Raw genomic sequence first — 13,753 nt, forward strand, 5'->3', positions numbered from 1 at the left:
TTGATTTTGGCTCGTCGTACAGGAATAATTAAAACAAAATTTGCATATTACTTTTACTTTTATTTGGTTAAATGGCTTTCTCGAAAGTTGTTTAATTTTATTTACGAACGTTTTTATTAGTAATATATATACGTAACTTACGAATTAACATACGTAACGAACTTCTATATTCATATGTTTTTAATACGTATACTAGGGGGTTCGCCCCCTATTTAATAACTAGCTCTTTACTCTAAAGTTAATATTTTGTTCCGCTTCTTTAAAAATTACAACTTAATTAAAAAGGCCATTAATTAGAATAAATAACGATTATGAAAGTACTAAAAAACTTTGGCTTAAAGAGCGAGGTATTGACTAGGGGGCGAACCCAATCATATACGTAATAATTTTTGTTCGTTTTAAGTTTTGATGTTGCTCCTTACTTTCAGTTGAAAAACTTTTTTTTTAATTTCTGGTCGTTTTTTAAATAGAGCTGAGAAATCCGCCCCCCCCCCCTTCATAGCAATGTCCCTTCCCTCATGAAAAATCTCTCCATGGAAAGATCCTCCCACATAATTACCGACCACCATCCCGCCCACTACCAGAAAAAATCCCCCCCCTGAAAACGTCTGTATACTTCCCAATAACCAATAATATACATAAACATTGGGCAAAGTTCATAACTTTCAGCCCTCCCCCCGGGGACTTTGGAGGATTACGTTATCCTAAAAGATATAATTAATTTCGACCATGCTGAACAAAATGGCTATCTCAAAATTTTGATCGGGTGACTTTGGGAAAATAATGAGCGTGGGAGTGGGCCTAGTTGACCTCCATATTTTTTGCCACTTAAAAAGGGCACTAGAACTTTTAATTTCCGTTCGAATGAGCCCTCCCACGAAATTCTAGGACCACTGGGTCGATACGATCACCCCTGGGAACACAAAAAAAAAAAAAATAAACACGCATCCGCGATCTTTTTTCTGGCAAAAAGTACAAAATTCCACATTTTTGCAGATAGGAGCTTGAAACCTATACAGTAGGGTTCTCTGATACGCTGAATCTGATGGTTTGATTTTCAGTAAGGTTCTGTAAATTTTAGGAGGCGTTTCCCTTTTTCTTCGAAAATCAGGCAAATTTTCTCAGGCGCGTAACTTTTGATGTGTAGGACTAAACTTGATGAAATCTATATATTTGAAATCAGCATTAAAATATAATTCAAATCAAAATTTCGTTGTTTAGAGTTTCGGTTACTATTGAGCCGGGTCGCTCCTTACTTATAGTTCGTTACCACGAACTGTTTGAAAACACTCTTTTTACGCCAGGGAAAGTAATTTCTCTTAGATAAAATCTTATCTGTCACGACGACTTTTGAGTCGCTGTGACCGTGTTGTTTTCTGCATAGAGGGCAGTAATTTTAATTTTCGCGTGATCCTCATTTTAATAAAGCTGCCTTATTGAAAAACCCTATGTTTGTGATTACAATTTCTTAGTTAAGTAAACTGCAACCTAGTAAAGAACAAACCCCGGCCCATAGTAACCAAAAATTTCCAAACGGTTTTAGAACCAAGAAACTGAAGTAGGAAAAAATGGCAATAGAAGCTGATTCAGAAATGGTAACAACGATTTCGATTAATATTGATGGAAAATTCATAAACAAGGTCAACATATATATTTTTATGTTTTCATCAAACAGTTCGTTCTAACGAACTGTAAGTACGAAGGAGCGACCCGGCTAGTAGTAACCGAAACTCTAAAAAACGGAATTTTGATACCAATAGATACATCAAAAGAATCAGATTTTTATGCTGATTTCAAGTATATAATTTTCATCAAGTTTAGTCTTACCCATCTAAAGTTCTTTCCCTCACTCTTTATGCTAAAGTTTGACTCACTCTCATAACTTTATTTTTTAAAACAATAAAAAACTTTATCGTAAAGAGCGAAGCGTTGATGAGGGGACCGCACCTTTCATAATTGGAATAATTTCTGTTCGTTTTAAATTTTAATGTCGCTCCTTACTTTCAATTAAAAAAACTTGTTCTTTTTATTTAATTTTATTTATAAGTTCGATTTTACATCTTGGCAGACTTCATAAGGCTAAAAACGCACTTAATAGCTCCGGGGGCCTCAGAAAGTGTTATGTATCTTCTTTTTAATTTCAAACATGTTGAAAATAAAACAATTGTTTTACAAGTAGTTTATAAAAATATATTATTGGAACAAAGGAATTTCAAAATGAAACTCAATTTGTTTTTTTGGAGTTGTTAATTTATTGTTTTTTATTTTTAAAGCTTCAATTAATTATCCTTTTTTCATTTGACTTATGTTTTAATTTTCTTTTCAAAATGCAAAAAATTCAGATGAAGATAAGAGCAACTGCGAATTCCACAGATTTCATAACAAATGCTTCTTAAAAGTCGTAATTAAATTTTTTGTCTGGAATTTCTCAAAGGAAAGTATTTCCAGACAAATGAAAGAAATGGAAAATAAGCGAAACTCCCTCATACCATTCAGATAGAGCCAAATTCAGGTGTGAAAAACAGAACTGAATTCCGGTAGTAATCCACTTTTTAGTTCCTAGAAGTTGTTCGGTTGTGTTTTTGCGGCCAATATAATTTGCGAGCCAGGAAAATATAAGATAATGCTGATGAGAATTAAAAAAGTATACAACAGCAAACTAGAGGCGTCAAACTTAAAATCCCGACCGTTAAAGCAAAATATGCTGACCAAAACAAAATACCGACCGATCAAATCGAAATATAACTAGAAAACAAGCACTGAGCGATTGTTTCGGAAAAGTTCGTAAATATGCTGACCAAAGCAAAATACCGACCGATCAAATCGAAATATAACTAGAAAACAAGCACTGAGCGATTGTTTCGGAAAAGTTCGTAAATATGCTGACCAAAGCAAAATACCGACCGATCAAATCGAAATATAACTAGAAAACAAGCACTGAGCGATTGTTTCGGAAAAGTTCGTATTGCAAGGAATGAGTTTTGGGTGTTGGAGATTCTAGTGGCTCACTTTGTGCCTTGATCATTATGGCTTAAAATCCTTGCGTGGTTCTTCGTCAAGCAAGTTGTAAAATTTCTTCCTTTCGACTAAATGGTTGGAGGTTGAAAGGTCGGGTCTTGGAGCAGTGAGGCACTTTCGTCCTCTAGTCAGGTAGGTAAAAAAAAAGTTCGCATGATTCTGGTTCAAACAGGATGCAATATGCTTACTATTCTGCTAAAAAGTTATCATGGGCGTTTGACGGGCTTCTAACCGACTTTGGCTCTCCTGCTATACCATTTAAAAATACTTTTGTTATTCTGGTTCAAACCAGGTGCAACGTACCTATCTTTCCAAGATAATTAGCAGTAGAAAAGTGTTCCAGTAGAAAACTTGAAAAGAGGAATCACAGGCCCCCTTTCAGCCTCTAGTTTGTTTTGTAGTTTTTCTTACTTGTTTTCTGGCTCGTTTTCTATAGAGTCAGTATCCAGTTTCTCCCATGAGTTTACCACAACAATGGAGCTGTCAGTCCCTCAAAACTTAGAAGCTAGTAAATCCCATAAACGATTTTCAACAGTTCGTGGTAATGAACTGTAAATAAGGATTGAATCGTGCTAATAGTGACTAAAATCCTAAAAAAAAATACGGTTTTGGTTACAGTATATGCAAAAGAACAATCAGTTTTTTATGATGATTCTAAAAATGTAAATTTCATCAAGTGAAAATTTTACCCACCAAAAGCTACGAGCCCGAGACAAATTGACTAATTTTCGAAAAAGGGTGGAAACAGCCCAAATTTGGGAATTGATCTCAATGAAAATTAAACTATCAAATTCAGCATGTCATAGAACCTTACTGGAAAGGTTTCAAGCCCCTGTCTACAAGAATGCATTTTTTTTTTTTAAAGAAAGATTGTCTCGTATGCGTGTTTATTTGTTTTTTGGAAAATAAACAGAAAATTTTACAGCAAAAGCGACTGTGCGACAGCAAAGTGGCGTTTTCAGCTACATGCACTGAATGCATATTGAAACTGGGTGAGTAGCAGATATTTAGTGGACATGAACTAAATTAGATTAATAAGGGAAGTTTTAGTTCTATGTTCAGCATTATTTTTGGTATATTTAATTAACTAATGAGATATATACTTTATATTTATCCATATATGCGAAACAATATATAATTGAAGGGCTTGGCCATAGACCTGTTCAGTTGGACCCGAGGCAATGTGTTTGCCCCGAATTGCGGTTACTGCTTTCAGGGATTTATCTATACTCAATCCTTCACTTCACCTCCCTATTAATATGGCAGGAATTTATTCAGATAGTGTTTCTATAACTGAATTTTGCAAACGATTTGAAATAGTTTTTAAAGGTATATTGGTATAAATTTATGGTATATATGGTATATATGGTATATTGGTATATTTTTTGGCATTTAAAAGAAAGGTCACTTATTGTTCTAATTAAACGACCCTTGTGTTTCAAGAGTAGTTTTTAAAGGTATATTGGTATAAATTTAGTTTTTAAAGGTATATTGGTATAAATTTATGGTATATATGGTATATTGGTATATGGTATATACGATATAAAACTAAAACCAATTGTGCCATGACAGTGTCTGCTTTATACTCCTTGCAACTGGAATCTCAATCAACCACAATGTGTCAATAGAAAAGAGATAAAAATAACTAAACCAAATAAAGATTAATAATATTGCCAAATATCTCGGTTAGATATTTTTGGTTGCTATTTTTCCAAAGTGCCATTTCTTTGAAATTATGTTCAGACATGCATTTAATATAAACAATGCTGAGATAATAACAGATTTTAAAGTTTCTTTTTGACTAGGTACTCATTCGACTGTCAACATAAAACTATTACTGAGCTGAAAATAAGTCAAAAGTACAAAACCTGGCGGAAAATTTATATTTTCAAAGAACGGCATACCAAATTGAGTCTGTAACCCTTTATTAAAAGTGTATGTCATAATGTGTATTTTTATACAGTGCTGCATTCATTGCTGCGATTATATTTTTTTACAGTGCTGCAATATGTTTTTATACAGTGTTGCATTCAGTGCTGCATTTATATTTTTATACAGTGCTGCATTCAGTGCTGCAATTATATTTTTATATAAGCGCTGCATTCAGTTATATTAGAATGGGGAGTTTCTATTTCCGATTCTATAGCAAGAATTAGCGATTGAAAGGCTAAACTTAATGACTTTTGGTCAGAACAGCTCTTATTAGGCTTTAATATATATAATTATTAAGGGATTAATCGCTTTACGATTTATACTTCCGTTGATTCAAATTGTACGTCATCTCTGAGCAAAGAATTTGGTATAAAAAAAAAAAAATTCTGTAAGACCAGACTAAAGCTTTTATAGACTAAAAAACAATTATAACATAGCCAGACTGATACCTCGAAAGATACCTCCGGTACGGGTTTTGCATGCCCGACACTCGATTAACAAAGGTCATCCTAAAGTAGCAGCCACGCGAAACCAGAAGAAGAGGATCTGAGGATGCCCCAAAAAAACACTCTGTGACGAAGCTATCGTCAACTGACATAACAAATCTAAATACTCGTTATAACCGAATGGGGGGGGCACAGCGATAAGAGATGTCAGATGACTCTCCTTGGATATTGTAATCAACTCTGGAGGCACACAGCAGCCCCCCCCCCCCAGCCACTGGGCATATATTGCTAAGAAATCACCAGCGTGACTGCAGTAACTAAAATGTATTAAGTGGCATTACTGGGAAAACATAGATTTACATCCCACTCCCTCACACAAAGCAAGCTCCACCGATTAGTCCAATCTGATTTGGTTCTTAAAATATCTAAGTGGTTCTCTTTTTTCAAAATTCGTATATCGTTTCCTCTGATCACAGAAACACTTGGAAAAACAAAAAACGTTTTATTCGATAACACCTCCATTATTGCCCCTGTTAAAGGTCTCATCCAAGTTTTCAGGGAGGGAGTTGAGATAAAAAAAAAGTTCATTCACCGAAAGGTAGCTCTCAATAGAGACACGGGAGAAACCTATTTAAGCCACATCTATAATGAATTAATTAATTCTGGTCGTTTTTACTTAAATATAAAAAAAATCACATTTTGAAACCTAACCAAATCTGTGATGATGTTTTGTCTGGAAAGCGTTTAGCTTTTAAAAATGCTAAAAAATTTCGCTTTTAAAAATTTCTCTGTATAAATTAAAAAATTGAGTTCCCATTCAGTACTATATTTTTTTATTCAGTTACCCTTTCACCGTTACATGGAAAGGGTCGTCAAAATTTAGTTTTGCTTTGTTTTAAGGTTTAAATTTTTTTTATAGTATCCTTGGATTTTTATTAGAATTTTTATGTTATTATCGTGCACTGAGGACGGTCAAGCTGAGGTCTTGATCGAAATATTTGCATTTTAGTCCATATTTTTCACTGGCTTGTATAATCCTCGTTTTTCTCCTTTTTACTATTTTTTCATTTTATCATGATTAGCCAGTGTAGTATCAGAAATTATTTAACACTTGGGAATCAGAGATTTTAGCCGCGTTTTCAGGCTCAGCGGGTTCGAACACGGGTTGTTCTCGTCTAGTTTCAAGTTTCCAGTTTTTCGTCTAGTTTCGTCTAGTTTCAGCGGGTTCGAAGTTTCAACCCCGTACCCGTGTTCGAACCCGGTGAGCCGTGAACAACCCGTCTTCGAAAAAAATTTTATGACAAAAACGTTATGGTTGTATCTTAGATGTTTTGGTTGTAACAACCAATTATGTTTTTGTTTTTTTTTTTGGTTGTAACAAAACAAAAACAGATATTTTTGTTTTGGTTGTAACAACCGCCTGTTAAGTTTCAAACTGAGCCTCTGAAACACAGCAAAAGTGTTTTGGTCTATGTTAGATATGTAAAAAAATGTTTCTTTTTACGAAAGACTCGTCTTTAATAATAATTAAATGAAAAAACACGTTTCTCGACTGAAAATAAGGAGCAACATTAAAACTTAAAACGGCCAAAAATTATCACGTAAATGAGGGGGAGGGCTCCTTAACACCTCGCTCTTCACGCTAATTTTTTGGCATTTAAAAGAAAGGTCACTTATTGTTCTAATTAAACGACCCTTGTGTTTCAGGAGTCGTTTTTAAAGAATTGTGACAAAATTTAAACTTTACCGTGAAGAGCGAGGTGTCAAGGTGTGGGCAACCGCCCTCGTATACGTAATAATTTCTGTTCGCTTTAAGTTTCAATGTTGCTCCTTACTTTCAGTTGAAAAAAATAGTTTTTTTATTCAATTTCTGATCGTTTTTTAAATAATGCCAGGACATCTGGCTCCTCTTCCACTGAAAAATCCCCCTCCCCACGGAAATATCTTCCGGACAATTCAATCCTAACGAAAATTCACCCCGGAAATTACTCTTAACATCTCCACAAGTAAAATTGAATCGGTAAAGAGAAAGCAAGACATAAAGAAATCTCATATAAGAATTTTGACAAATTGCCCCAGTGTAAAATTTTTCCTGAAAAGTTCATCCCCTGGAAACTTCCCTATCCATGGAAAATTCTCTCCGTGCGAAATCCCCCAAGCAGTAAATACATCCTCCCCGCCCCACCCTAGATATGTATGCATAGTTCCCAATAACAAATACTATACGTAAACAATGGGTAAATTTTGTAATTTAAAAACCTTCCCCCAGAGGATATGGGGAGTCATATTATCTCCAAAGACATAGTTATTGGGCCTTTCAACTATGCTGAACAAAATAGCCATTTCAAAATTTTAATCGGACGATTTTAGGAAAAGAGTGGCGTGGGAGGGGGCTTAGTTGCCCTCCAATTTTTTCGGTCTCTTAAAAACGGCACTAGAAATTTTCTTTTCCGTTAGAATGAGCCATCTCCCGATGTTCTAGGCCCACCGGGTCAATACGATCACCCCTGGGAATAAAAAAAAAACAACAAACAAACAAACAAACCAATAAAAACGCATCCGTGATCTTTCTTCTGGCAAAAATTATAAAATTCCACAGTTTTTACCGATAGGAGCTTGAAACCTCCACAGTAGAGTTGTTTAATACGCTGAATCTGATGGCGTGGTTTTCATTAAAATTCTATGACTTCTAGGGGGTCTTTCCCCCTTTTTCTGAAAATTAGACAAATTTTCTCAGGCTCGTGGCTTTTGAAGGGTAAGACTAAACTTAATGAAAGTTATATATCTGGAATCAGCATAACAAGCCAATTCTTTTGATGGATGTATTCGTAACGAAATTCCGTTTCTTAGAGTTTTAGTTTTTATTGAGCCGGGTTGCTCCTTATTTACAGTTTGTTACCACGAACTGTTTGATTAAAAGACATGGAACAGATTTTTTAGTTATACCGCCAGCACGAATAAATTTTGGAACATACCATACTGTCTTTTGAATTAAGGAAAATGACCTGCTTCGGATGGCTTCCTGCGCTTTCAATCTTAAATTCAGAAGCATTTCAAGCATAGTTTTTATTCGAGTCGTTTGACGTCATTCGAGTTTTAAAGCCAAACGGTCAGGTTGAATCCTACAACGTTCCCTTTTTTACTCTTTTCTTCTTGTTTTCGCTTCTTCCTTTGTCTTTTTGAAATTATCTGAGCTTTAAAGCCTATTCCTTTGTTTTTCTTTGTTCACTTTTTTTTTCGAAATTATTCGAGCTTTAAAGCCTAACAGCCAGACTGGATCTTACAAAATTTCCTTTTTCTCTTTTCCCTTTTTCTTTTTTTTCTTTATTTTTCTTTTTATCTTTATTTTTCTTTTTGAAATTATTCGGGCCTTAAAGCCTAACAGGGCTTTGAATCCTCCAACGTCCCTTTTTTTCTTTTTTTGCTTCATTATTTTCTTCCATTTTTTTCCCTTTTTAGAAATTATTCGAGTTTTAGGGCCTATCATTTAGCTTTTGCTAGATATGGGATAAGACTCTACTTACTAGGTTTCCAAAACCGTGACAATGACCATTGGGATTTATTTCAAACAGATTTAATTTAAAATTTCATTTATACCATTGCCGTTCAGAAATGTGCTGTCATCTAACAATTCCGTAAAGAATTATATGGCTAAAAATCTAAATTATTATTCTTTTTTGTCCTCTTAGAGCCTTTTCCATTTAAAGTTTTGATTAGAATATTTATGATATTGGAAACTCGCAGAAGCTTTGGCCAAGAAATTTAGATTTCATTTAAATTTTGCAAACAAATCGCTGAAAAAATTTGTAAAAAGTTCAGATAAAAAATATTGCGCTTTCAGAAAAAGATTTAGATTTTTGTTAGCTAAAATATTTTATTTTTAAGGATGCATACGAGACACTAATTATTAACTCGTTTTCCTCAACTCACCGTCTTATTAATTATTAATTATTAATTATTAACTATTTTCCTCAACTCACCGTCTTATTATCTACACTATTATTTGCACTTTTGTCACACAAATTTGTGGAACTTCTGAACCATTTTTCGACAAATTCCGAACGTTCAATTGAAGGCTCATCGTGTTATTATTTACACTATCATTTGCACTTTTGTCACACAAATTTGCGGATTTTCTGAACCATTTTTTGACGACTTCCAAACGTTCAATTGCTGTTAAGTTTTATCAGTATATGCACTTTCGATGACAGTGCAATAATCGCTGCTGACTAAAATCAGAGACCCCTGAAGGTTGAAAGGCTTGAGCGTAGGTAGGAGGAGTCTCAAAAACGAATGACTAGACGGGTTTTGCTGCTATATCTAGATGAAGTATAAGATTGGTACCATTGGTACATTGGATTGGAACCATGAATTGGCCACAGCAAAAAGTATAAAACTAACACTATTATAGAAGACTTGATTGTGCAGCGGTTAAAATACTTGTGTGTGGCCAATGCGTAAGAATTTTAAAGCCTGTTATGTTAAGTTGGTGCTTGAGAAGAAGAAAATTTTGAAGATTTGTAAATTTGTGGCTGAACCAATTTAACAAGTTTTGTTTTTTCACCATAAAATTAGAGTAAATTACCTAGCCTTTCATCCTCCCTACCATCGGCATTAGTTCAGTTTTTTGTCTTTCCCCTAGCCTCTAGCCTATATTGTTTATCAATGATTTGTTATAAGTAGAAAGACAGCGTTGCCCAAAACTTTCTTTTTTTCTTAACATGTCCGAAGTTGGGCGACGAAAAACCAAAGTGTTAGAATAGCCGAAAGCAAAGACATAAACAGAGCGTTTGAATTGTCATTGCTCGGAAGTTGATATTTTTCTATTTGATCTACCGACAAGTTTGAATTAAATGTACACATAAATTCAAATAGTCGTTCTTTTGTAAATTACAGAGCAAACATCCTATCTCTGAGAAGTCATGCAAATAGACAACGGAGTCAAACGGGTCACGAATCTACGTGGATTGTAATAATAAAACATTGGATAACAAGAAAAGAGAGGGAGAGAGAGAGAGAGAGAGAGGGGAAAGAGACGGGGTTTTCGAGACGAAGGAAACTTTCAACAATTAACAGTTTGAACATGTTACCATGCTCAGTTCTCAAAAGGATGATTATGATGTCAATGGTATTTTCGCTGATACTAGCCACAAATCTATAGGAGGATATAATTTTGATTATTTTCATAAATTTTTAGCTTGAATAATATTTATCCCCATCCCTATTAAATTTATCAACTTAATCATGCATATTCTAGGCATAAAAAACGTCTTTGCGTATATGTTTCTCAAAGACTAAGTTAAATTAATCATTAACATTACTTGCTTACCATAACTCTTAAAAAGCCATGAAGTCGATTAGAAGCAGAAATGGCCCAGATTGTATCTTCATGACCAGATTAAGGTATATGTTTCTCAAAAACTAGGTTCAATTAATCATTAACATTAATTGCTTACCATAACTCTCAAAAAGCCATGAAGTCGATCAGAAGCAGAAATGGCCCAGATTGTATCTTCATGACCAGATTAAGGTATATGTTTCTCAAAGACTAGGTTCAATTAATCATTAACATTAATTGCTTACCATAACTCTCAAAAAGCCATGAAGTCGATCAGAAGCAGAAATGGCCCAGATTGTATCTTCATGACCAGATCTTAAAATTAAGATATATGTTTCTCAAAGACTAGGTTCAATTAATCATTAGCATTACTTGCTTAACATAACAATTAAAAAGTCATGAAGTCGATTAGAAGCAGAAATGGCCCAGATTGTATCTTCATGACCAGATTAAGGTATATGTTTCTCAAAGACTAGGTTCAATTAATCATTAACATTACTTGCTTACCATAACTCTTAAAAAGCCATGAAGTCGATCAGAAGCAGAGATGGCCCAGATTGTATCTTCTGAACCAGATCTTAAAATTAAGGTCATATTTCGGTTTTCTATTCCTCTCTCCAGTTCTGGACTTAAATGTATCTCAATTGTGGATTTCAGTGGTGCCAGAGCATGGATAATATGGATATCTGTATGAAGTTTTCCAACCTCTGCTTTATGATAACATCCAGATAGCACTTTCTTTTCAGATACTGTTGCACTTAGTACAGGACTTGGCGAATTGAGTACCGGGCTATGATCTGTGCCACAAACAACCGCATCATTACCTAGGAATAATCAGACTTTAAATTAACCAGATTGACAAAATAAATCAGAGAAACACAGAGCCAATAATCTGTTGCACAATTTTTATTTTGACCGGATTAAAACGAACTGAATTCTTGGCCATGTTCCGAGCCACAAATAGTACCATTACTTAGGAATATCTAGACTTTTTAAATCAATCTGAAAAATAATTCTTAGAAAATAGTGTAAACAGACTTTATCAGCTAATAGGGCATTGCACAATTTTTGTTTATGGCAAATATTTGGTGAATCCTTGATGGTCCAAGTCACAAATAACAGCATCATTAAAAGTTACAGCCGTTAAACTAAATTAAATTTTCCAGGAAAATATAATTTTGCGAGGTGGACGGGAGGAAGGATGTGGAGACTTGAAATTTTGTGATTTGAGAAGGGGAGAACTATTTTTTGGCTAGTAATAATAATAGTATGGTAATTCAAAACTTTTCAGTCATGCACGAAAATGCATATGTGCAACACTAACATATATAATTGAATTGAGACGCTGAGTTTGCATACGATAGTAAGAGTCGAGTATTTAAAATATGCACATAGTTCCCTTATGAATGATTGAAGTCAATTTGTAAGGTTATCATATTATTACCAATTGCCGGAGTTCATTATATACATATATACAAATATATATACATATATATATATATATATATATATATATATATATATATATATATATATATATATATATATATATATATATATATATATATATATATATATATATATATATATATATATATATATATATATATATATATATATATATATCGGGCTACAGAGGTGACTCCTTGACATTTACAAGGTGAAAATAAACTAAAAAAAATCTAAAAAAAACAAAAAAAAACGAGGTGAGTTTCTTAAGCCTAATTAGTGACTTTGAACCAAGGAATAAAAAATAATCCACTATTAGAGGCTCACCTTTAAATCGTTAAGCCTATTTTGCATATTTTCTCTCTTTCATAAAATCAATCGAGAACCCAAGCGACAGGAAACGCTTTTTGAGGAACGATAGATTCACCTAGGTTACAGGATAGAGGAGTTTAACAATTAAACTTGTTACCATGCGTCACAAAACAATATCCCTGATTAATCTTAGTCTTCATATTCAGAAATCAAAGATATGAAAACATCTAATCTTTTCTGGGCAACAGGATGGTGCAGATAAACGATTTCAACCTACACACATATCTACCATGTTTCTTTCTGAAAACAGGCATAACAACATTTTAAGGAGTAAAAAGACGATCTAGATAGGTCACCACCTTGGGTCAAATTTTTCTTAGGAATATTTGCTCCATGGTCGAATTTTTCCAATATTTTTCAAATCAATGGCGTCACAAGTACTTGGAATATTATAGTAAATATCGTTGAAGATGAGTGTCTAAGCTAAACATGTTTGAAAGCACATTTGAATTTAATTTGATTGTCGATAGCACAAAATAATTTGTCAGTATAAATATGTAAATAATTTGTGTAAATAATGTGCAAACATAATTTGTGCTTTACTGAAAACAAAACACGTTTTAAATGTTTTCACCTTTTTTTTACTTGCATAAATAAAAAATTATCAAAACTTTAAGGAATAGATATCAGTACATGTCAATGAAACGGACAATCCACGGTCATTCGTTTTTTTTTTTTTTTTTTTCATTAAAACAAAAATTAGATTCTGGTCTTCAGAAGGCATGGGGGTTATCAGCCGTATTATTGTTAATTTTTGCTCGTTTTGAGTTTGACTCGGCTATTTATTGTAATTTCTGTTCATTTTGAGTTTCATTTATTCATTGATAGTGCTTTGTGGTAGTTTTACGCTTGGAAGGTTATTTAACTTTATTTCTGCTCATTTTGACTTAATGGAGCTCTTTACTTTTCTTTGAAAAACTTGTTTTGTGGAAAAAGTTTTTTTTTTTAATTAATAACATCAAAGAACCCTATTTTAGAGGTCAAGATGGCTTCAGCCGCGTAGAAGATCAAAATTCGCACCGAGTTTCCAATCATATGAACAATAATACTCCTTTCCGTCCATCTGAAATTCTATATTAGAAAATTTAACAAGAACTTATGCAACAAAAACTACTGTTCGTCGAAAATTTTGACCAGATATTTGTCCAGAATTTTAGTTCTGGACAAAAATTTGAATTCTTAAGCAGAAAAATCGAAA

The 13,753-nt window shown here is 33.6% G+C and overlaps 1 protein-coding gene across 2 annotated transcripts in view; it reads right to left on the bottom strand.

The window, feature by feature from the left end:
• The window catches only part of LOC148942487 (transforming growth factor beta receptor type 3-like), a 246,130-nt gene that overhangs the window by 66,086 nt on the left and 166,291 nt on the right, over positions 1 to 13,753 (bottom strand). For both annotated transcript variants that reach the window (XM_089102668.1, XM_089102667.1), the window contains exon 6: positions 11,242 to 11,558. In XM_089102668.1, coding sequence (XP_088958794.1) covers positions 11,242 to 11,558 — 317 coding nt within the window. The remainder of the gene's footprint in view (positions 1 to 11,241; positions 11,559 to 13,753) is intronic.

Source organism: Artemia sp. Qi Xiang Cuo, chromosome 16 (genome assembly GCF_049724085.1).
Source record: "Artemia sp. Qi Xiang Cuo chromosome 16, ASM4972408v1, whole genome shotgun sequence".
NCBI classification, from domain to species: Eukaryota; Metazoa; Arthropoda; class Branchiopoda; order Anostraca; family Artemiidae; genus Artemia; species Artemia sp. Qi Xiang Cuo.